This window comes from Rattus norvegicus, chromosome 1 (genome assembly GCF_021556685.1).
Source record: "Rattus norvegicus strain SHRSP/BbbUtx chromosome 1, alternate assembly SHRSP_T2T, whole genome shotgun sequence".
Lineage (NCBI taxonomy): Eukaryota > Metazoa > Chordata > Mammalia > Rodentia > Muridae > Rattus > Rattus norvegicus.
In genome coordinates, this window is record NC_141534.1 from 90,182,456 (window position 1) to 90,206,355 (window position 23,900).

The 23,900-nt window shown below is 52.6% G+C and overlaps 1 protein-coding gene, 1 long non-coding RNA gene and 1 pseudogene across 27 annotated transcripts; 2 read left to right on the forward strand and 1 right to left on the reverse strand.

The window, feature by feature from the left end:
• The first annotated feature begins 157 nt into the window (after positions 1-157).
• LOC148007272 (optic atrophy 3 protein homolog pseudogene) lies at positions 158-8,557 on the forward strand (annotated as a pseudogene). Its single transcript, XR_015649817.1, has 2 exons — positions 158-486; positions 6,851-8,557. The product of XR_015649817.1 is annotated as an optic atrophy 3 protein homolog pseudogene (transcript).
• Positions 8,446-23,485, reverse strand: Vasp (vasodilator-stimulated phosphoprotein). 25 transcript variants are annotated; one of them, XR_015629364.1, is made up of 14 exons: positions 23,182-23,485; positions 16,359-16,533; positions 16,118-16,283; positions 13,837-13,921; positions 13,086-13,123; positions 12,732-12,973; positions 12,488-12,585; positions 11,169-11,220; positions 10,974-11,007; positions 10,703-10,748; positions 10,512-10,602; positions 9,390-9,447; positions 9,050-9,279; positions 8,446-8,591 (listed from the first exon to the last, which is right to left on the reverse strand). XR_015629364.1 is itself a non-coding variant. In NM_001438087.1 (13 exon segments), coding segments are annotated over 13 exon segments (1,128 nt in total). In that variant the 5' UTR covers positions 23,187-23,485; the 3' UTR covers positions 8,446-9,241.
• On the forward strand, positions 10,247-11,494 carry LOC148007273 (uncharacterized). The gene is made up of 2 exons (XR_015649823.1): positions 10,247-10,626; positions 11,069-11,494. It is a non-coding gene; the product is annotated as an uncharacterized LOC148007273 (long non-coding RNA).
• Positions 23,486-23,900: the final 415 nt, after the last annotated feature.

A 23,900-nucleotide genomic window follows, 5' to 3' on the forward strand; every position in this document is an offset into this window, starting at 1 on the left:
TGGCTCTGCTTGTCCCATCCCTGGCTGTTGATTTCATTGTTGGACAAGCTCCTGGTTGGAGAGCCACCATAAGAGAATGGATCTCATACAAGCTCCAGCTATTTTCCCTGCCCCCCCCCCCCAGGGCATCCCTTGGCTGGCCAGTGTGAGCACTGTGGACAGACAGGAAAAGCCTGCCTAGCAGCTGGGGTGCTGTCACCCACCAACTGGACAAGTGCATGGAGCAGCTGCTGTGTCTGGTTTTCCACCAGTGTCTGGAGCTGCCAGGGACAAGACAGAACTCAGCAGAGCCACCATGGAGCTGTCATTCCAATGTAGGGGTAAAGAGCTGGCTCTGGAGAAATGGTGCAGTGGGCAGGGCTCTTGACTAGCAGGCCTGAAGCCCTGAATCCAGTCCCCGGCACTGCATAAACTCCCTTTACCTGTCATCTTGGTACTGTAGAGGTGCCTCAAGTTCAAGGTTGAACACGCCAGAGGAAGACACAGGTAAGAACAAGCAATCCTAACGGTGCTTAGCAGATTAGGCCCTGAGCTGAGTCAGTCAGTAAAGGCGTAAACAGCTGTGCTCACTCACTTTCACATTGCCGGTGGCCACTTTAGCTGGGTTTGAGACTTGAGAACAGTTACCCACTGGTCCTTTACAGGAGAGGTTCACTGACCCCATACAGCAAGGGCTGACAAAGGCACCCTCTTAGGGAGCCCAGTGTGGTGGCACACACCTTTACTCCCAGCCCTGGAGAGGTAGAGGCTGTCAGAGCTCTGAGTTCTAGGTTGGCCTGATCTACAGAGTCCCAGGACAGCCAGTGGCACTTAGAGTGGTCCTGTCTCAAAAACAAGGTAACAGAGGTGGTGGCACAGGCCTTTAATCCCAGCACTCAGAAGGCAGAGGCAGGAGGATCTCTAAATTCGAGGCCAGCCTGGTCTACAGAGTGAGTTCCAGGACAGCCAGGGCTACACAGAAAAGCCCTGTCTTGAAAAATAACAACAAAACAATCAAAGCTCTGCAACAGGTCACTAAGGCCCTGACCCCTGTGCCAAGCGTTAGTTCCTTCTGTGTTCCTGATCGTCCTCAATCCCCACGGGAGCTGCTACCACAGCCTCAAAAGGCCTGAGCTTGCGCTGAAGTCCTTGAGAAGGAAGAGCATGTGTGATGGATCGCGTATACATTGTAAATGTATACGCTGTAAAATAATCCTCTTCTCCCTATATGTGGAGTATAGTGTTGCATTATTCAGAACACGTGTGTATGTATGAAACATGATGTGTGTGTTGTATATATATATATTTCCCTGGAATGACAGTTTGTCCAAGTCATTACCCAGCAGAACTTGCTATTACGTCTTGTTTTGTGGTAATCTACTTCATAAAGAAGAGCTACAACAGGGCAGAGGTGGCTCACGCCTTTAGTCCCAGCACATGAGAGGCAGAGGCAGGCCAATATCTGTGAGTTTGAGACCAGCCTGGTCTAAGAGTGAGTTCCAGGACAGCCAGGGCTACACAGTGAGACCCTGTCTCAAAAACCTTACTGAGGGGACTGGAGAGATGGCTTAGTAGTTAAGAGCACTGACTGCTCTTCCAGAGGTCCTGACTTCCAATCCCAGCCACCACACAGTGGCTCACAGCCATCTGTAATGAGATCTGATGCCCTCTTCTGGTGTGTCTGAAGACAGCTACAGTGTACTCATATATAATAAATAAATCTTTTTTAAAAAACTATATAAATGTTTGAATATGTATATGCATATGTGTGTTCTGTGCACCTAATATATATTTTTAAACATAACACATAAGTTATGACTACACACACCTTAATCCCTGCTCTCAGAGACTGAGACAAGAAGAGTGTCACAGATTTGAGGCCAGCCTGGGTACAGTAAATAAATGTAAAAGCCAGGTCTGGTGACTCGCACGTGTAGCCCCAACACTTGGAAGATTCAATGAATTCAAGGCATCGTTAGCTATGGAATGAATGTAAGGCTAGCCTGGGGCTACATAAGAGCCTGTTCCAAAAAAAAAAAAAAAAAAAAAAAAAACGAAACACAGGCTTAGTGGCGCACACCTGGAATCCCAGCACTAGGGTTGGAGGTGAAAATAGGAAAATAAGGAAATCAAGACTAGCCTGTGCTAAGTAGCCATTGAACTCACTAAATTGAGACTCACCAAGTTGTGAGTTCAGTGCCAGCCTGGATCATATGAGACCCTGCCTCAGAATACAGAGCAACAACAACATGATTATAAAACTAACAAGCATGGGCCACTCACATCCGGTCACTGAGAGTAGGAAGGAGGCTCACCAACGCCTGCGAGCCCTGAGCAGCCCGGGAGAGCACAGCAGGAGCCTGGGTGAAGCCGCAGCAAGGGGAGCAGGGAGCTCTGCACTAGTGTGAGCAACCACAGCAGAAGAGTGGGAACCTGGGTAATTTTGTGCAAGATGTGTCATGAGTCTAATTAAAATGAAAAAATGGCCATATAGTTACCTTTACTGTTAGAAGTGCACACTGCTTGCTGCCTGACTGGATTTCATAAAGGGAGCCCAGATAGCTAGGTGTGGTGGCAAACTCCATTAATCCCAGGAGATCAACCCAAATTTCAGGAGGGTGTCCAGCTCAAAGCCAGCCAGGGCTACCTGGCTTTTGCCTATCTTGAAAGGAAAAAAGAAAAACAGCAGCCTTTGGTAAAGGAGGAGAGCAGGGTGGACTCAGGTTACAGAATCAAACTCTACTGCACCATTACTCCTGCTCCAATGGACCCTTTCCCTGACAGCGGACTCTCTAGGGCTTCACCAAATCCAGAGAAACACTTCTGCTTACGGGCTGTTGAAGCTTCTGACTAGGCTGTAGGTGAGGTGACACCCTCAGCTTGGAATTTTATGCTCCTGAGTGCATCTGCTTGACCTTCCGGAGTTCTCAGACCAGGTGGCCGAAAGCCAGCAGGCAGGACCGGTTTCGTTCAGATTCTTTTGGGCCTCTGCAGCATCTGTTCCTCCAGGGTAGAGAGCAGGACCCCCTGGAGTAAAGAATCCTGTGACCTACTATTGCACAAGGAACATCATAGAATTTCTTTATGGCCAGCCAGAGGCGCCAGAACATTAGAGTTTCAGTGGCCAGCACGGGGAGGTCAACTAAAATCAGGAACTATGACTAAAAACTATAGCTGGTGGCTATGAAGCACTGACTGCTCTTCCAGAGGTCCTGAGCTCAATTCCCAGCAAGCACATGGTGGCTCACAACCATCTGTAACGGGATTCGATGCCCTTTTCTGGTGTGTCTGAAGAGAGCGACAGTGTACTTACATAAAATAACTAAATCTTAAACAAAACCAACGAGAGCCAAATGACTCCAAGGGTAAATAAAAGTGCCTGTCACCAAGCCTGCAGAGCTGAGTTCAGTCCCTGGATGGCAGAGGGTTAGAGGAGAGAACAGGCTCCCTGCAAGTTGTCCTCTGACACAAGTGCTGTGGCACATAGCACGGGGACACACACAAAATGTCAAAGATAAATATGAGATTCAGTATGTGAGGGCTGGCTGAAGTGATGGTTCAGCATGTAGAAGAGAGTTAACTCCTCAAAGCTGTCCTCTGACGTCTACATTCTCCAACTGGCACATTGGACACACACAGTAATCATAAATACAGTGTAAAGATGGATAAAAGAGAAGCCAGGCATGGTAGTGCATGCCTGCAGTCACATAAGTGTGCACGCGTGCACACACGCACATACAGGTCCCCACACAGATACTATACATATACATGTACACACAGACATACACACACACAAAGGAAGAAGAAAAAATTAGAGCAAAAACTGTCATTAGTAGAAATGACTTGCGTGTGTGGCTGTGCCTCAAAGACTGGACTGGACATTCCAAGCACTTTTAAAGATTATCCCCTAGGATCCCAGGGCAAACGCCAGGCCTCTGCGTGTGTAGGCTAATCCTTCAGTGTACACAACAGGGAAACTCCCAGGATCCAAGAGAGACAAAAGTTACAGGGAAAAAGACAAGTGGGGTGGAGACAGAAATGACAGAGGACCATGGCAGGGAGGCAGGCCGGACACAGACTTGTCCGTCTCCAATGGAGCCAGCCCTCAAAGCTAATGAGTGGGCGTGTCTTCCTGTGTCCACTCCAGTATTCAAGGATAGCATCAAAATCACATAGCTTGAGGCCAGCCTGACCTACGTGGGAGTCGGTTTCAAATAGGAGTAAGGATCTGGGCATGCTGGATTATTCATGACTGTAATCCCAGCCCCAGGAAGCCGAGGCCAAAGGATTGCTGTGAGTCTGGGGCCCACGTGGGCTACAAAGTGACCCTCTCCTCCCTCCCCAAAGCCAAGTGGTGATGGTGCACACCTTTAATCCCAGCATTTGGGAGGCAGAGGCAGGCAGATCTCAGAGTTCAAGGCCAGCCTGATCTACAGAGCAAGTCCAGGACAGCCAGGGATACACAGTTTTTTGTTTTTTTTTTTTTTTTTGGTTCTTTTTTTCGGAGCTGGGGACCGAACCCAGGGCCTTGCGCTTCCTAGGTAAGTGCTCTACCACTGAGCTAAATCCCCAGCCCCGGATACACAGTTATAAACCTATCTCAAAGCAAAACAAAAAATTTAAAGTGACGTTAAACATGATGGCGTAAGCCTTTAGACCAACCCTCAGGAGGCAGAGACACAGATCTCTGAGTTCTAGACCAGCCCGGAAGATCCAAGCTCAGTCTCAAAACACCAAAACCTTGAAAAACCAAGAAAGGAGGATTCAAATCATTTTACCAAATGCCCTTTTGGAGAAAGGTACTTCGATCCAGACTGCCCAGAGATAGAGCATGAGGTCAGACGTTCCGGACTCCTAAAGCTCATCTCCAGGGATCTCAGAGCAAAAAGCCAGGCCTCCAGATGGGCACATGAATCTTTTCATTCATGGCTATGCATAAAAGAGACATCCCCAGGTTCTAAGGGAGAAACAAATAGAAGATGGAATCCAGCCAGGGGTGGTAGAGACCCCTTTAATCACAGCACTTGGAAGGAAGAAGCAGGAGGATCTCTTTCAGTTTCACACCAACCTGGTTTATATAGCAAGACCTTAGTCAAAAGGAAAACAAACAAAACAAAAAAACCAGTTAAGAGTTGAAGACAGAGGCAAGGTGGTGTGAAGACACCATGGCAACCCAGGCTGAGGCTCAGGGATAGCCAGTGTGTCCGTGGCCAACTCGGAAAAGCTTGAGAGTCAATTGAGGGCCCCAGGGAACAACTCCAGTGCACAGCAGGCTTGTGCAGTATTCTTGAAGCCCTGGATGGGTTCGGCCCTCAGTCCTCCAGCACTTAGCAGGCAGAGGCAGGTGGGTGCTTGTTAGTTGTGGGTTGGGGCTACATGGTAAGACCTAGTCTCAACACACAGTCACAGACACAGACATACACGTATGCACACCAGAGAACTGAATAAGGGCTCAAGCAGGTCTGGAAAAGAGAGCAAGCAGAGTGCGGTGCAGGGCAGGGATGACCACTCTGTGAAGGCACACAGCCTCTACAGGAGGGAAAGCACTTGGGGGAGTCAGTTACTCTTCAGGGCTTCCTTTTAGAGGGTTTGCTGGGGGACTGACTGAGAGTGGTTCCCTTATTTTGGTTGATGGGTTACTCCCTTTCTACTAGGTATGTCCCATCCCATACTGTATGATTTAATTTTTTTAATTCTTTGGTTTGTGTTTCTATGCACATGTCTGTGTGTGCCATGTGTATTCTAGTGTCATGGAGGACAGAGGAGAACATCAGATCCCCTGGAGCTGGGCTGACAGGGAGTGGTGAGACACGGGATCTGGGACTGGACTCAGGTCCTCAGCAAGAGCGGTTTGTTTTCCTAACATCTGAGCCATCTCTCCGGCCCCATGATGTCTGATTTTAGCCAGGCACGCCCAGGTTACCCAGATATAGTAAGATAGTAAATAGAGGATTCTCCCTAAAATTCTCTTGAGAACACAGTTTGGTCATTTTTTTCAAAGAGTAATGTATGCTGGGCAGTGGTGGTGCACACTTTTAATCCCAGCACTGGGGGATAGAGGCAGGTGGATCTCTGTGAGTTCAAGACCAGTCTGGGCTACAGAGTGTGTTCTAGGTCAGCCAGGGCTACACAGAGAAACCCAGTCTTGACTCCCCTCCCCAAAGGTTTATTTTTATTTCATGTGTATGAGTGTTTGGAGGATTTTTTGCCTTGGGGTCACCTTGTGACCCTAACCCTGCAGTGGCCCCCAGGCTGAGGTGCCCCAGCTTCTCCCAGGGCAGCACTTTTACTGGTGCACACAGTCCAGGAGCTTCTGGACTCTGTTTTTAATTTATTAGTGTGTGGGAAGCTCAGCGGGCCACTCTGAAGTGGGTGTCTTCCAGTTCTGAGGATGGCATGTTGGTTAACAGGCTTCCGTGGCAGGCACCCTTACCCACTGTGACCAAAGCATCACTGGTGTTATTTGGACGTTATTTGATGAGACCAGGTCCATCGCTAGCCCAAGATGACCTCTTGCTTATTCCCAAGTGTTGAGGTCATGGCTGCCGGAAGCACCAGGCCTGCCCACTGGAAGGCTTTCATGTTATCCTCCTATCTCCATTTCCTAGTTTCTACATCAAATAAGTCTGTGTCAAACTTGTACCTAGGGGACCTTGCGTGCTAGGTCAACACTCTACCAAAACCATGTCTTCAGGTCCCCGCAGGCTGGAGAAGTCATTATTCTAGGTTTGTGGACTGGGTGACTGCCCTCTAGGCAGGCAATTATGGCTATGACTACGGTTGGGATGAGGTTGGGGGTAGGGGAGTGTTTGCAGCGGGGCCAGGAGTGTCTCCAGCCAAAGCAAACTCCGGACCCCTCTCTTCCCTGCAGTGTACCACTGGCTAGAGATGAGGACCAAAATGCGCATCATGGGCTTTCATGCTGAAGCCATCAAGCCACTAAATGAGGAGGCAGCGGCTGAGCTGGGTGCAAACCTGCTGGGCGAAGCCATCATCTTTGCCACCGCGGGCTGCTGTCTGCTGCTGGAGTTCTGGCGCCAGAAGACATCGAAACGCCGCAAGGAAGTGGCGCGCACGGCCACGGTGATGTCGCTCCGGGAGGATTTGGACCACCTGGAGGACGTGCTGGACGAGGTGCAGGTGCAGGTGCAGGAAGCCTTGCCCAGGAGCACACTGGGCGAGCTGCGAGCAGAGCTGCATACGGAGTTGCGGACGGAGCTGCGGGCAGAACTGCAGGCAAAGCTGCGGACGGAGCTTCGAGCAGAACTGCAGGCAGAGCTGCAGGCACAGCTGCAGGAGTTCAGAACCCAGGTCTGTGAAGATCACTATGAGCCGGAGCTCAGGCCTGAACCCGAGTGCCCTGAGACCCCCCAGTGAGTAGAGGCGGCAGGACTCTGGCCTTGGACTGCTGTCTGGGTTTGTCACATGACTGGCCTCTCTGCATGGGCCCACCCCCAAACTGTGCGAGCTACCATGCTTTGATCTCTGGGGACAGGTAGATCCTAGGCTCGGAGTCCTGGTGTGAGTACTCCTTCCTATGGGGTCTCTAACCCATTGGTGGGACATGCCAAGGACCCTTCCAGCCCCACAACTCAAGACCACCAGTGCAGGGAAGAAAGGAGGGCAGTATGTTGGAGGGTCACCTAACAACCCTTCGGGTAGGACACTGACCCGGCACACTGAGACCATCCCTGCCTTAGGGTCTGGAGCCCCATCTTCTTCCAGGTACCTCACTTTTTAGGGAAAGAAACAGGGTCTGCCCTGCCCTGCCCTGCCCTGCCCGGCTAAGTCACTCTGGCCCCTCTACTAGCCTTTTGTAAAGACCACCTGCACCCTTAACACGTGGGCTCAGGTCCACAACTTTCTCAAGAACGTTCCATCCTCCCTCCCTGCCTTTGGTCTTCCGGGTAAAAAGCCACTTAAAATAAGGCAAACAGCAGCCTCACGTGATTCTGTCCAAATGGGACACTCCAGAAGACCAATTAATTCCCTACCCACTCCTTCTCTAACCCACCGGGCCACCAAGGAGAGGTTTATGAGTTTTACATGTTTTATAATTAAAGCAGCCCCAGGTTAAAGAGTTTGTCTCAAACCATCATTCGCTGAGTGAGCAGACGTGTCATTCATTCCAGTTAGGAAAGAACTAGGGGAGGGGATTTCTGGTGGCAAAGGGGGCAGTCATCTTCTGAGACTCTTCCCAGGTAAAGTAGTCAACCCACAGTTAAACCCTTAAGACTTAACTATACAATCCCCAGACACTGCAGGATGGAGGAAGGAGGCTGGGTGAGGACCACAGAGGGAAGGGAAGGGGCAGGATGCAGGCCAGAACCAAGAGTGAGAAGCAGAAGGCAGTAGAATCCTTGAAAGGGTCCCCACAGCTGGCAGCAACCCCGTCTCCTGGTGGGACACTCCCCTCTTCCATAGCTGCCTTCGATGGGGCATAGCATTTAAAGTACTCCAGAGACCTTTGCATTTATAAAAACTGCAGATTTATTCAGCGAGGGCCCGTGTCCAAGAAGCTATGGTGTAGAAGTCGGAGGACCTATTTTTCCTCTTCTCCTCCCCCTCACTTCGTCTTCCTGGAGGGCAAAAATGGTCTGGACCCTGAAATCCTAACCCAAATAAAAAAAACCACAAAACTGAGGTTCCAAAAAAGTTAAAGAATCTTAATTCCTTATAGAAAAGAGAGAGGAGCCAAGGCAAATGGGGAGGTATCCCAGGGGTGGGGGAAATGCCCCCTACTTGGTGGGATACCCCTCCTCTTACATAGCTGCCTCTGATGGGACAAAGCTTGGGGTATAGCATTTAAAAACTCCCACACCCCATTTTATCAAAACCAAAGAGAACAAAAAATTTCCCTTCCCCCCACAAAACCCAAATATATATATATACTTTTTCTTAAAAAAAAAAATTCCAAGGCATTAAAGCGTTAAAGTGAATCCAGAACAAGAGAAGGTGAGATCCCCTCCTTCCTTCCCTTACTGTGGGGTTACTCTTACATCCCCAGCAGAGGAACCAGCTCCAAGGGGATGGTGAAGGGGAAGGACCAAAGGGAACAAAGGGGTGGGACCTCCTTATCCAATCAGCAGCCAGCGTGGGTGTGACCACGGCACCAGGAAGCCACACCCCTGTGGAATCTTCCAAGTGGGAGCTGGTAGGGGAGAACGCATTCTTGTGTAACTCTTGGTCAAGTTGAGGCAGGGAAAGCAGGTGCCAGGCAGGAAGTACAAAAAGAAGAAATGGGTCTTCTGGGTCCCTGTAGTCAAGGAGAACCCCGCTTCCTCAGCTCCTGGACAAAGACTGAAAGGAATGAGAGGCAGAAGTCAGGCCAGTCTTGGTTGCCTTCTCTTCCAAGGAAGGCGCTTTCATGGACACAAGGGCCTGCATTAGAACAGAAGTGCTTCCCTCACCTTCGATTATTTCCTCTTTCATTTTCTGTAGCTCCTTCCGCACCTCTTCCACAAGCTCCTGCAAAGAGCCAATCAAGAGGGGGTCCCGGACTCAGAAATAATGACCCTCTCTCATTCCCACTTGTCTGAGGTTCTTAAACATCTACACTTATTTGTGTGCTTGTGCAAGTGTGTGCATTCACGCGTGAGGTATGAACATACACTTGGGGGTGGAGGGCAGAGAAGACCTTGAAAGAGTTTACTTCTATCATGTGGCTTTTGTGGACAGAACTCAGTTGGTTAAGAGTGGCAGCGTGCGGGGTTGGGGATTTAGCTCAGTGGTAGAGCGCTTGCCTAGGAAGTGCAAGGCCCTGGGTTCGGTCCCCAGCTCCGAAAAAAAGAACCAAAAAAAAAGAGTGGCGGCGTGCACCTTTACTGCTTAGCCACCGAAGTCTACTCTATCTTAGGGACAGTGATCAGCACTGACTCAGTGCTGAGCCATGCCCCCAGCCCCTCATTGGGGGATTCTAGGCAGGGGCTCTACCACTGAGCCACGCCCACAGCCCCCTCACTTCCATTTTCCAGCAAGTCTGTTCATTTTCTTGCAATAATGCAGAGAGAACCTAGGCCCTTGCACATACTAATCAGGGGCTCTACCACTGAGCCCCCAGCCCCCAGTGGGGGATCCTAGGCAGTCTTCTGCTTAGCCAGGTTCTCCTCCCTTTCTTCTTGACTGAAGACAGAGAAAGCTGATTCAACAACCATTCCTACCTTCATCCTTTGACACAGCTGCCAAGGTCACAAAATGATGGGAATGTTCTATAGGAGAGTTCTAGATCTTTGGGGCCAGCGAACAGTACTGGAGAACATCCAGTACCAAGCTTGCCAAATGCACATAGTCTCCTGCCAACTCCAACAGGAGTGGATGGCTAGAGCCACTGAACCACTGCCGATTCTGGGCACTCAGCAGGAATGAGTGGTAGAGTGGTAAGGCCTGTTAGAGCTACTGGAAAAGTGTGGGTGTCTGTCACCCTTGGACCCCACCCACCAACTCCTTTTCTCGGGCTAGAAGAGGTTTCTGAGCCTTTCCTACAACCATTCTGGAGTCAGGGCTGTCTCTCCTGACATTTTTCCCCAAGCTACCTGCTTCACCCTCTCCAAGTCGGAGTCATCACTGGAGCTGGGCACAGAGGGGTGGGCCTCGGAGGTAGTCACAGAAGAGGATGACTTCATCCTGGAAGAGTCGGACAGGAGTGAGGTAGGGTGGTAGGTTGCCTCCCTCTTTTCCTATCCCGGGGCTATATTATGTTCCTCCCCAACAGCCATGACCCTACCTTGGCAAGGTTGTGCTGTTCTTCTCCCAGGGTCTTCGCACAGGTTCTGGGAGGGTGGTGGGGCAACAAATAAAGATCAGAGACAAGCATTGCCATCACAGTACCATACCACCACCACTTAGCACTCAACCCACTAGGTCAAAGAATTTTAGAAAACTATAAAACTGAGTACTGTTTTCACAGATTTCCCCCTGTAGTGCTTGCAAAGCCAAGAACAATGCATCATGGGATTTGTAGTTTCTATGTATAGACAGGGCTGTCTGTCACTCACCACTTTGGGCAGGGATTCGGGCCTCTGACTCCTCCTGCTGGCGGTAAATAGAAGTATCATAAACGGACCCTTTTATGCCCATGTTCCTCTTCCAGGTCCAAAGCCAGCTCAACCCTGCCACATCACACCTCCTCCCTGCCCTAGGGCACCAGCGTACATCATAAGGAATATAGAGCAGGAAGAACCCGTACTTACACTGGCTGACTCGTCTTTGGGGGGCTTCTCCCCAACCTGTGTGGCTTTCCTTCTGCAGAGGGGCAAGCAAGGGCAAGCTACAGTTCACGCCCCACACTCAATAGGACCCCTTCCCACTGCTAAATTCCAGGATTGTTTGAAAAGTTAAAGGGGCCTGCGAGATGGCTCAGCAGCTAGAAGTTCCCGCCGCCAAGCTGAATCCCCTGATCGAACCCCAAGGACCCATGTGAAGGTGAAGTAGAGAACTGAGTCTTGCAGATTATCCTCTAACCTCCACATGGACAAACGCAATGAATAAATAAACGTAATAATACTTTTAAAAATGAGATGCTGGCAGATCTCTGTGAGTTCAAAGCCCCCCTGGTCTACATAATGAGAGACTGTCTCAAAATCAAAACAAAACAAGACAAAACAAAAACCCTCTTGGGAAAGCATGGTCCAAGCCTGCAATCCCAGTATGGGATAGGCAGAGGCAGGAGAGTCATTCTAAGTTCCAGCCTAGCCAGGGCTGATGTTCAGCAGCACCACCCAGTTTAGGGCTGAGATGGTTCAGTAAGGAAGGGTGCTTGCTGTTTTTATTTTTATTTTTAAGATTTATTTATTTATTGTATATAAGTACACTGTCTGTCTTCAGACACACCAGAAGAGGGCATCAGATTCCATTACAGATGGCTGTGAGCCACCATGTGGTTGCTGGGAATTGAACTCAGGACCTCTGGAAGAGCAGTCAGTGCTCTTAACCGCTGAGCCATCTCTCCGGCCCCCAGGTGCTTGCTGTTAAACCTGACATCTTGACTCCAATTCCCAGAACCCACACAGTGGAAGGAGACAAACAACTCTTCCAGGGAGCCATGGGTACACTCGTATATACAACAACAACAACAACAAAAACCCTGAAAATTTAAGGAAAAATCCAGCCTAGAGATTGCGCCTCTAGGATCTGGAGGGGTCCCCCATAATTCCAAGACTGAAAATCACAAGAACTATAAGGGTGAGGAGGCTTCTAGGTCAGCAAGCTGAGAGTCTAAGAACCTAAGCTTCCAGGACGTTCAAGCGGAATCTCCCATGGCTCAAACAGGGAGTGTGAGAGCACTTTCCAGACTGTGAGCCACCTGGGGATGAGTCTCCAGCATGGTGTCCTGGGCATGGCTGTCATCAGACAGCACCGCCAAAGACACAGAGAAGCTGGGTGCAGGTGGAAGTTCAGCCTGGGCTAGACATGAAAAGACAGGAAGGGGAGGGGGCCAATCAGCACTCCAGCAGCCTAACCCTGAAACTGCAGCATGTGGGCGGATGACTTCTAAGGGACTCAGGCTCACCTCCGGGCCAGCATGGCGTTCATCTCTTCCATAAGCCCCCCACCAGTGCCTCGACTATTCTCAGCTTTGGGGGCCAGGGGCCCCCCAGAGGCCTCCTCCTGCTGAAGGAATGAAAAAGGGGGAGAAGGCTTCACAGGTAGGCCAGGTGACCTCCCAGCCCTCTTGTGACACCTATGGGGGACTCTGACCACCTCCCATTGTTCCCTCAGGGCTTCATCCCAGCCACTCCCATCCACTTTCCTACCTTGCTCACTTTCCTGAGTTTGGCTCCAGCAATGGCAGCGGCCAGGCCTGGGGCCCCGGAACCCCCACTACTGGGGCCCTGTGCTGTAGGGAGTGGGGGTGCAGGGGGTGGGGCTACACCTGTTCCATGACCTGCCCCAGATACCCCTGAGGGGGGCAGACCTGGGGGTGGGGGGGGACCCGGAGGAGGGGGAGGTCCTGGAGGTGGAGGTGGGCCCCCAGCTGGGGGAGCAGGTGGGCCTCCTACAGTAAACACAAAGAAGGGTATTGCTGAGAGAGAGGCAGGATATTGTGTCCTGCCTGCCCAACCCTCTCCTCCAGGGAGGTCCCCGTGACCCAGTCACTGAGCCATCACCTGCATTGGAGACCCGGCGCTCCAAATGTTCAGGCTGCCTGTACAGAGGAAAAGAAGCCGCTTCAGTCCCCAAACCAAGCAGAGGGGGAAGGGGGGCGGGGACCACGGGAGGGGACAACCACGACACCACAGGACCAGAAGCCTCTGGCTCCTCTCAGGGGCCTGGGCGCACTCTTTTCAACGATGCAAACGGATGATTCCAAAGTGGCCATGGGTTCAGAGAGCTGTGGAACCCTAGGGTGGAGTGAGGATGGGGCATGGGGGGGAGGGATTGTGCCAGAATGGTTCATTCCCTCATCAGATTCTTTGGGGTTAGATTTTCTTTTTCTTTTCTTCCCTATTTAGACAAGGTCTCACTGTGTAGCCTAGGGTAGCCTGGAACTTTGCAGACCAGGCTGGGTTCAAACTTGCAGACCCACCTGCCTCTACCTTCTGAATGGCGGGAAAGGTGTGCAGCATCATGTCAGTCCCCTACTGATTTCTAAGGCCGCTGAAATTCACTACATAGCCCAGGCTGGCCTTAACTCTTGGCAACCCTCCTGCCTCAGGCTCCCATGTCCCGAGATGACAGGTTGAGCGCCACCACACCTAGTTTTGCAGTACGTTTCTTCATCTCCGGGAGCTTGGCCACTGGTGTCTGAATGCTGTTTACCTCTAGACTCATGGCCCTCTCACCTTTCTAGAAAGTGAAAACTGGCAGGTTCTGAACTCTGGGAGGTATGGGGTGCCCAGGAGGAGGGAGGGTCCCCACCTTTTCTGTTGTTCCAGCTCCTCTGGGGAGGGGCCATTCTGGGTAGACCAGGCAGGGGGTGCTGGGGCAGGGGGAGGCCCACCTCCTGGAAGGTGAAGAGAAAACCACAGTAAGACAACAGGAGCTCGATCTTCCCTCAGTCCCCTCCCCTCAGCCGGATGCCATCCCAGTGAACCAGAGGCCCTGACAGCCCTCGCAAGGAGTGGCCTCCCTGGACACCGAGATCCAGTAGTTGCTAAGCAGGTTAGAAATCTGCAGGAACAATCAATCACATTTCCAGCTCGTAGGGACTAACCACAGGCCTCCACTACCAATGGCTTCTCCACAGACAGAGTGGGTAAGCTCTTCCACCAATACTAATAAGGCGGTGAAGCCAACACCTCAGCCATTGGGTGTTTTCCGTCTACAGAAAGCAGAGCAGTCTATCTAATAAAAAAATTTTTAAAAAAAGCACATTTACACACACACACACACACACACACACACACACACACACACACGAAAGAAAGAAAGAGAGAGAGAGAGAGAGAAAGAAAGAGCAGTCACCTAGGGCACGGCTTTGAAAGTGCTGTCCGAGGGGGCTGGGGACGTGGCTCAGTGGTAAAGCACCTGGAGAACCTGTCCGAAGCCACCCCCATTAAATCACCAGCATCAAAAAAAAAAAAAAAAAAAAAAAAAAAAGACAGGATCTTGGCATCATTAGGAAACTTGAAAGAATAAAAATAAATAAATAAAGGAAGTCTTGTTCCCTGCACTCCAGCCTGTACTTGACCCAGATCACCACATGGGCTGAATGTTTCCAGAAACAGAAATACCATGTATCTGGGCACAGGGCGCACGCCCTTGATCCCAGCACTCAGAAGGCAGAGGCAGGCGGATCTCTCTCTGAATCTGAGGCCAGCCCAGTCTACAGTAAGTTTCAGGACAGGCAGGGCTACCCAGAGAAATCCTGATGAGAGGGGGGCGGGGGGAGGGAGGGAGGGAGACACACAGAGACAGAGAGAGAGACAGAGAGAGAAAGGAAAAAGAAAGAATGGGAGGAAGAAGGAGAAAGGAATAAAAGGAAAGAGGAAGGAAGGAAGGGAAGGGAAGGGAAATTTAAAGACAACGTAGAGACTTTATTCTGGACTGCGATGGCACCAGGCTGACACACAGCAGGCAGCCCTGCAGCACTGAGAAGCTGTCCTAAGCCACCTAAGAACCTTGCTTTACAGCAAATATGGCTGTGGGGCCCAGAATGGCCCAGAACTCTCCATCCTCTCACGCCTCACCTTCTCTCTCAAAGGCTCACATTACACGTATGCACCATGACCAACACAGGCAACACAATGGAGGCTGGACAGACAGATGTCTTGGTGTGGCAAGTGGTCAAGGGAAACCTGCTATCATCTCTGAGTGGGGTCCTCACCAAGCGCTGACAGCTCCCATTAGTCTTCCTCCATGGGTTAGTTGATTTCTAGGTAGGTAGACTTAGACCCTGAAGGGCAGGGTAGCAGCTTCAGCCTGCAGAACGCTGCTAAGGGGGCTCTCCTGCTCACCCCAAACCCCAGTCCGTTTGGTTGTTTGAGACAGGGTTTCTCTGTGTAGCCCTGGCTGTCCTGAAACTCACTGTGTAGACCAGATCAAGAGATCCACCTGCCTCTGCCTCCTGAGTGCTGGGACTAAAAGCATGAATGACTACTATGTGTTTTGTTTTTCATTTTTATATGTATGGGTGTTTTGCCTATACATGAATTTCTGTGAACCACATATGTGCCAAGTGCCCACAAAGGCCAGATGTCAGATCCCTTGGCACTCTGAGCCACCTGGGGGTGCTGGGAGTCAAACCCAGGTCCTCTGGAAGAGCAGTAAATGCTCTTAAGCACTGAACCATCTCTCCTGTCCTCCAACACATACACATACATACACATACTCACACGCGCGCGCGCACACACGCACACACACACACACACACACACTTTTGAGATAGAGCTTTATGTAGCTCAGGCTGTCTCACACTTCCCGTGTAGCTGAGGATAGCCTTAATCTCATTATCCTCCCTCCTCTACCTGCTGAGCGCTGGGACAACAGGCACCAAGTTCATGCAGTGCTGGGGACTGAATGCAGAGCCACACACAGGCTAGCTGAGCTCTCTACCTACAGACCTACATCCCCAGTCCCGATCTTATTTGTAACAGAGTCTTGCTTCGTCCTCCAAGCCCGCCTGGGACTTGTTACAATCCCTGTTCCTGTCCCTTTATCATAAAGTGAGCCCCAGCTCCATCCCGCCTGCCCATCTAACCTTCCAAGGCCTCCAGGGCATTGGCCATGCCGATCGCAAACTGCGCAGCGTCCTCCTTGCTGCCGAAGTTGAGGCCCCAGACCTGGCGGGCATCACGCCACTGGTGGAATATGGGAGTGGCCTGATTGTACTTGACACCTCGAATGATGGCACAGTTGATAACCACCTACAAGAGCACACAGGTTGGTGGGGGCTCAGTGGCAGGGAGGCAGGGAGGCAGAGGGACAGAGGGAGCCTGCACCTGCTGGTCAGGCTGCAGCTTGCGGCCAACAACTCGGAAAGAGTTAGCAGTGGGGTTGTGGTAGATCTGGACGCGGCTAAAGGCCTGGGGACCGGTGCCAGCAGGAAGCCATCGTTTGTTGCTGTCATCGTAAAGCATCACAGTAGCCCGGCTGGAACAAATGACCGTCTCGTTGCTAGGGGAGAAAGCAGAGGGACCAGTCACATTCTTCTTAGATCCATACAGTACATGCAGAAAACAAACTGCAGCCTGTACATGAATGTGCGGGGATGTGGTTGTACATGCATGCCTGGGGGGGTGTTGCTCAGTGGTTAGAGCCCCTGCCTAGAATCCCCCAGGGAGGGGCTGGGGGCGTGGTAGAGTGCTTGCCCCCAGCATGCTCGCTCCGGCCCCTAGTTGAGCCCACAGTACTATAAAAGAAGATAAATTGACAGCTGAGTGCACTGTAGGGAAGAGATAGGCCACACACAGGAAGAGGCAGAAAGAGATAAAGTAGGGTCCATAAGACTTGAGCTGGGGGCTAGGCAGCTTGCTCAGGTCCTGGGCTCAGCCTCTACAGCCTTAGTCAAAAATGGAAAAGGCAGAGTCGCCAGGACTAGCAGACAGCAGGGAGTCAGCTGAGAACAGCCTCTGCCTGGCCTCAGTTTCCCCATCTCTCCCACCTCTCCACTCCCACCTCTGCCCCCAGCTCAGGTCAGATAAGAAGGGCAGGAAGTGTGAGGACAAATCCCAGGACCCTGGGGATGTTTCCCCTGAGGCGGCTTTTACTGGCCACCTGGTCCAGCTGGTTCCCCAGGGCCCCAACAGCCATTTGGCACACATTCCTGGCTGCACTATCACACCCTGTGGCTGGGGATGGAGACACAGTGGTGGCCCAGACAGACTGCTCTGCCACCACCCTCCAGACCTGTCCTGGTACAGAGAGCCCCAAGAGTCAAGAATTCAGGCTGGGGAGTCCCCCAGGGAGCAGCTGGTCCAGCCTGGGGGTGCAGGCAGAGCGGAGGAGGCTGATGCAGGAAAACAACAGCTCAAATAGAGACCCACACACCACAGACCTGGGTTCAAATCCCCAGCGAACCCTTCTTCCACATGACCAGAGAGCTCACGTCTGGGAAGACATGATGGTCCCTACCTCTCAGAGGCTGAGTAGAAATGGACCTGGCTACTTAAAGTACTTGCACGGTACCTAGTATACACTGGGGTACTGAGTGCTTGATCACTGTCACCACTGAGGCACCTTGCACTCAACCAGTCAGTACTGAGGGCTCAGTACTGTCAGTACCCTGACATCTCCATCACACAAGACCCCCACAAACACACCTGCCCTCCTAGAAGACTCAGTTTTCTTCCAGGACAGGCCGTAGGGCTTGCAGACAGGAAGTAACTTGGTCAAGGTCACATACAGACAGGGGAAGTTGGGGGGAGCTCAGGCCCCACCCACCCCCACCAGACAGGGGAAGTTGGGGAGAGTTCACCCCACCCCCACCAGGCTTTTTCCTCAAAAGAAGAAGTTTGTGGTTTCCAGGGGGGAGAAACTTCACCCCACAATGGCGGGGGCCGGGACTGGGGATTGGGGCGTGACGCCATGCCATAAGAGTTCAGCAGGGAAAGCCCCTGGCAGACTAGGCCCCGAACTGAGCACCCCACACCTTCTCATGTACGTTGCTCTATTTCCTGATCTTTAGCTGGGCCCATGCCTCGAGCCTACCCAGGTCACTCCCACTGTTCCACTGTGTCTCTTCAGGATGAATGCTGTTCCCCCTGGACGCAGGGGAGAGGGCCCAGAGAGGTGGAGTGCTCCCCGTGCAGTCACAGTGCCACAAAGTAGCTGAGAGAGGCTCCCAGGTCCCACTGTTAACCACAGACAGAGCTGCGGGCCCTACCCAAACATCAGGTGCCATTTGAAACAAGCATAGCTTCAAGGAACTGTTTCTGGCTCAGGTAGGCACCCTTGGCAGGGCTGGGCAGGGCTAAAGCCTCACCCACACCTGCCACCCACACCCAAGGCAGACTCTGGCCAGATGCCCAGGGCAGACTGCATCACTGCCCCACCCAGGTGCACTTTGGCCTCCCAGGTGGTCCTGCCCTGTCATGGCTCTGGTACTGAGGGAACACTGCTGGCTGGGTGACCCTGGGCTGGCCCCTGTCCTCAACTAAGCCTTAAAGATGACCTTATAGAAGGACCTTCTTAAGACCTAATCTCAGTCCCCATCCGTCCCCATGTTCCTGCCTCCTCCCACTCCCCGCTTTACCCACTCCCCACACCCACCGCCACTGCCACCCCTTCGAAGCCCTGTCTGTTCCCCATCCAAGGATTCTGACTGAGGTGCCCTGTGCTCTGGTCTCTCCTTCCCTCTTGCCTTTGCTCAGTCTGTTCCAACCTTTACATTGTGTTCCAACGTCCCCTTTCCCTTTGCACACCCCTCACCCCCACCCCACCCCCACCGGCTCTACCTAGATGTCCCCCCTTCCCAGAACTCCTCCCTGACCACTTCATCCACACAGTCCTTTCTGCTTGACGGTCTTTTGTTCTGAGACACCCTTGTAACTCAAGCCTAGGATAAAAACAAAAACCAGAACCAGCCTGAGCTGGATGGGGCCTGAGCCCAGTCATCCTAGCACTCAGGAGGCTGACGCAAGACGATCTCATGTTAGAGGCCAGGCTGGCTGTGTAACACAGTGAGACCCGGTCTCCAAGGAATGAAACACCAAACCAGGGCTGGTGAGATGGCTCAGCAGCTGAAGGAGCTTGCCTCCAAGCCTCATGACCCCGGTTCGATCCTGGGGGAGGCAGAGAACAGTCTCCCAGGAGTTGTCCTCTGACCTCCAACCACCCAAAGTCAAAATAAACTATTTTTTCCAAATCCTTAAAAAAGAAAAGGTTAAGAAACAGTGAATTTAGGTCAAAAGCATGAAGACTTGCAAGTGTGTTTTCCCCTAGGCCCTTGTCACCTGAGAAGCTGCTCATATCACTTGCCTACGAGCGGGTATATTTAGGCGCCCTACCTTTTAAAGCGGCACCCCCAATGGTCTACACTCCTTCCTTCATGCCTTGCCTTTTTATAAATAAGCCAGACTTTTCTTATCTTTCAATGAACATGAGTTCAAAACAGAGCTCCTCTGCTCGCCCACTCGCTCGCTGTGCGATCTTTGCCCAGTGTCTTCACCTCTCTGTGCCTGCATTCCGTCACCTGTCAGAGGGCTAAGGCAGCATCAGTCTAGCCCATCTGATTGCTGAGTGGTGCATCTGGAAATTGGAGCCCCATCCTTGGAACAGAGTCATCGACCTTCAAAATGTCAGCAGCTACTGTCGAGTCTGCTGTTCACAAATGCTGAGTTACTCCCTGGTTCTGGGCACCACTCTGGGCTCTTGAGAAGCACTGAGGAGCCAAAGGGCTCCTCAAGGACCTGGTGTTTTGGAAGAGGAGATGTAAGGTAGCAGATCTAGCTAGAGCCCTGTGCTTGGGAGGTGAAGGCAGGACGGTCTTTGTGGGCTTGAGGCCAGCCTGGGTCACATGATGAGACCCTATCCCAACAAGAAGCAGCAGGAAAATCCTAACAGGGTATATATCTGTGACCCCAGCTTCTGGGAGATGGACGTAGGAGGATCTGGAATCCAAGGGGGCAGTGGAGGGCTGGCAAGATGGCTCCGTGGGTAAAGGTGCTTACTACTAACCCTGATGACCTGAGTTCAATCCCCAGAACCTTCACAGTGGAAAGCGAGTCTCTTCTCTCCCTGGGCAGCCAGTTCTAGACCCACCCTCCTTCTGTGTAGCTTCATGTACAGTGCCTCGGTTTCCCAGCCGGGGAGTTCCCAACACACTGAGTCCCGAACCCACAACCCTGCAGCTGATAAACTCCACCTGGGCAGCTGGAGGGAACTAAGAGGGAGGAAGCCTCTGGGGACAGAGGTGGCCAAATACTGGCAGTTCCCTCTACTGCTACCCACCCCCAGCCTTACCCCACCATCTCCTTGCACCATTAAACTCGTGACACACACACACACACAGACACAGACACAGACACACACACACACACACACACACACACACACACACACACACACCATGAACTCTTAAGTCTCTGAAGCAGAATAGTCTGGGGTGGCCTAGAATGCAGCCCAGACTGGCCTCCAACTTGCCAAGTAGCAGAAGATGACCTTATTGGGTGGGTGGGTGGAGGAATGGTAATGGTAAGTAAAAAACATAGACAGCTCTAGTTTTTTCTTTTTGTAATATTACTAGACTTAGACAATCCTAGGTACAAATTCAAACCTTACCACCGCTAAATTGATTTTTATACATTTTTGAAACTGGGACTCAATAACCCAAGCTGGCCTCCAGCTCCTGGTCCTCCTGCATTCACCTCCTAAGTACTGCGTTACAGGCATGAGTCACCACATCATACTCCCAAACCATTAAACTTTAACAGGCCATTTCCTTAACATTGCTGAGCCTCAGTTTTACTACCTGTAAAGTGGGGGTAAGACCAGGGGCACAAGTTTGTACTTTCATTGCCCTTAACTGCCGTGGAGATGAAAATGGAAAGAAGATGTGTGACTGAACCCGCTACATCACTTAAAAGGGAAAGAAAATAACAACCGCAGCTAGCGTTATTGCAAGAGGAAAGGAGTGAAGCTTTCAGAATTCTGCCCAAGAGCCCTCAGACCTCTGACCCCTTCTCTGCCTTTTCCCAGCTCCCGGATGCAGCAGACACTCGGCAAATATTTGTCAAACTGGGAGAAAAAGAACTGTATCTTGTAATTTTCCATCTCAATCACCACCTCCCTTCCCACTCCCCACAGGGCTGTCCCCAGTCAAACCAGTCCTGCCCCCTTCCCCACCACAGCATAAGAACCTCTGAGGGCACTGGACCCAAGCTTCAAAGTCTGGGGGGGTGGGGCTCAGTTTACCCAGCAAGGAATAAGGAATGGGTCTGTCTGTCTCTGTGTCTCTCTGAATCCTAGCTGTCCTTGGAGAAGTGACACAGCCAAGCAAGTGACCAAGGACGAGGGAGACCCTCTCCTAAGAGGGTGGGGGCTCGTTCAGTTCAAGTTGTGCCTACCCTTCAGTTCAAGTTGTGCCTACCCTCAGGGGAGGGAGGTCTGGCCCTGGCCACAGCCAGAGGGGGACGGGCTGCAGAAGGACGGGGACTGGGGGTGGGGGTGTAAGGGGCCGGCCTAGACGTTGCTCCTGCCCTTTTACGGTCTCAGCGAGTGAGGCGGCACTAACTCGGACATCCGCCATCCGCCTTCCACCGGGCCTGGGACCGGAAACGGGTGGGGGAGGGGCGGGGCTGGGGGCAGCAAGAGAGGAGGGGGGTAGTGGAGGAACTGACCCCCTTTAGGGGGACAGAGCTCCCACGGGGGAGGAAAGGCCAGGCAGGAAGTCTCCAGGGTGTCTCGATGTCCCCCTTCTAGCTCCAGACGCTAACACTCCCACATGCCAAGGGACAAACTTGGGAGGGAGGGAAAGAGGGAGGGGTCCTAGCTCAGGGCCCTAGAGAAGAATGTCACCTAGATGTCAGAGGGCAAGACTGAAGGATGTGCACATGGGGGGTTAAGCCCAAACTGTCCCCAGGAGACTCCTCCTCTAACCAGGGGCTTTGGGGCAGGAAGTCCCAGCCAAAGTGGAGGAAGGGAGATAGTATTGTCAAGATGTGGCCCCAAGGGAGAGATTATGGGGGGGCTGGGGCTGAGAGGAGGGGAGGCCTCTACCAGCCCAGGCCCCACCCTCAGGTGAGCCCAGGAGTTCAGGGCAGGTCCCAGAGAAGACATTAAAAAAAAAAAAAATCTCTGAGTCCCCCTCACCCACAGGATTAAATTCCTGGGAAGAGAGCTGAAAGAAGCGGGTAAGCCTGGGTCCCTGAGGGAGAAGGCTATGACCTTGACGCTTTCCAGCGCCCCCTCCTCCAATCCCACGGCTTGGGGAAGGGGGGTGACACCCGGCGACATTGAGCCCAAGGGGAGGGGCCGTGGTGTGGGGAAAAGCAGCTGGCCACAGTGCTCACTCGGGGGCCCGCCCCCCACACCAGCTGTCTCGACAGGTGAGTCAGGAAGACAAAGGCCCCCCCTCCCCCAGCTGCCGCGCCCCCTCCCTCACAGGCCACCAGGTTAGGGGGTGGGGGTGGAACTAGAACCGTCCTCTGGCCCGGGGGCCAGGAGCCGCCCTGGGCCTGGAGTGCTCCCGGGTCCTAGGACCCACCCAACCTGGGTGCCTAAGGGGAGAAGAGTCCCATCCAGACCCTCTGGGCCCCGTGGGTCAGAGTCTCAAGAACCCCTCCACCAGAGAACCTCCGTGTCCACCAAATTTTGGGACATCAAGAAGTACCCCCAAAGTTAAGGACCGCGGTTCCACTCTGGGACTCTCATCCAGTGCCCCAGACGCAAGGGTCCGAAGACCACAACCCGAGACTCAGAGTTTCAGGGCTCGGGTTCTCAAGCCAGCCTCCCACCTGGTTTTGAGTTTGGGGGCAGTAACTCTGAGCCCACTTATACCAGTTCATCCCTGCGACGTTCTACTTATCTGCGAACTCGGAGGTGCTCCCCCCAAAAGTCTTCAAATTCTGAGTCCCGAGAGCGCCCCTAAACCTGAAAGCCATCAAGAGAACCTCAGCCGGCACCGCCCCAAGCCTTTAGGGAGTAGTGTGGAGAAACGGGGTGTCGATATTTAGAGATCGCTCCAAGAGACATCGGCCCAGATCTGGGACGCTCAAAGCGCTGTGTCCCCTAAATCCAGCCCCGAACGAGCTGGGGGGAGGGGGACAAAGGCGGGGCGCGAAGCCGGGTCCCGGCTGGGACCCGGCTGGAGGGTTCGGGGCTCACCTCATGGCTGCGCAGAGGGCAGGCGGCGCGCCCACGGGGAGTGCTCCCGGGGCGCCCCTGATTGGAAGTGCAGGGGTGCGGGGCTGGCTCCAGGTTCTGCTCAGTCTCTCTCGGGGTCCCGCCCCATAGAGTCCAGCTTCCTGGGGAGAACGTGGACCGGGCCGGGGCGGGTGCTCAGGCGCCTCCTCCCTCCGGTGCTCTGATGTGCTGGGATCCCCTGCGATGGAAAGCGGGGTGCAGCGTCCGAACCTCGCCGGCGCACCCCCTCAGCCGGCAGCACCTACGCGGTTACTCTTACTACTGTACTCTCTTTGCTACATTTCGTTCCAAAATTCCACTCCCCATACCCACAATGCCCTGCGCCTTAAAGGGGCCGTGGACGCCTCCAGGCGGGGGATGGAGACCGTTTAAAAGGCAACGCGGAACCTAGGTCTTCCGCAATTGCACTCCTTCCTCTCAGTCTTGTGGCGTGGGGGTGCACCCTGGGCCTCACTCCCGAGTTGGAGGGGGAAGCTTGTTGGAAGGGAAGGGGCCATTCTTTGATCTCTAGCTGTCTCTACTATGGAATTCTTTAGTAGAGATCTGGGGGTGCCAGTTCTCCATTCCAACTCGCTCGGTGGACTTCTGTTCAGTTTTTATGGAGGGCGGGGGTTCTTCTGGTTAAGCAAAGGATCTCATTAATTTCCACCTTTAAGTAACACTTCCGTACATCCTCTGTT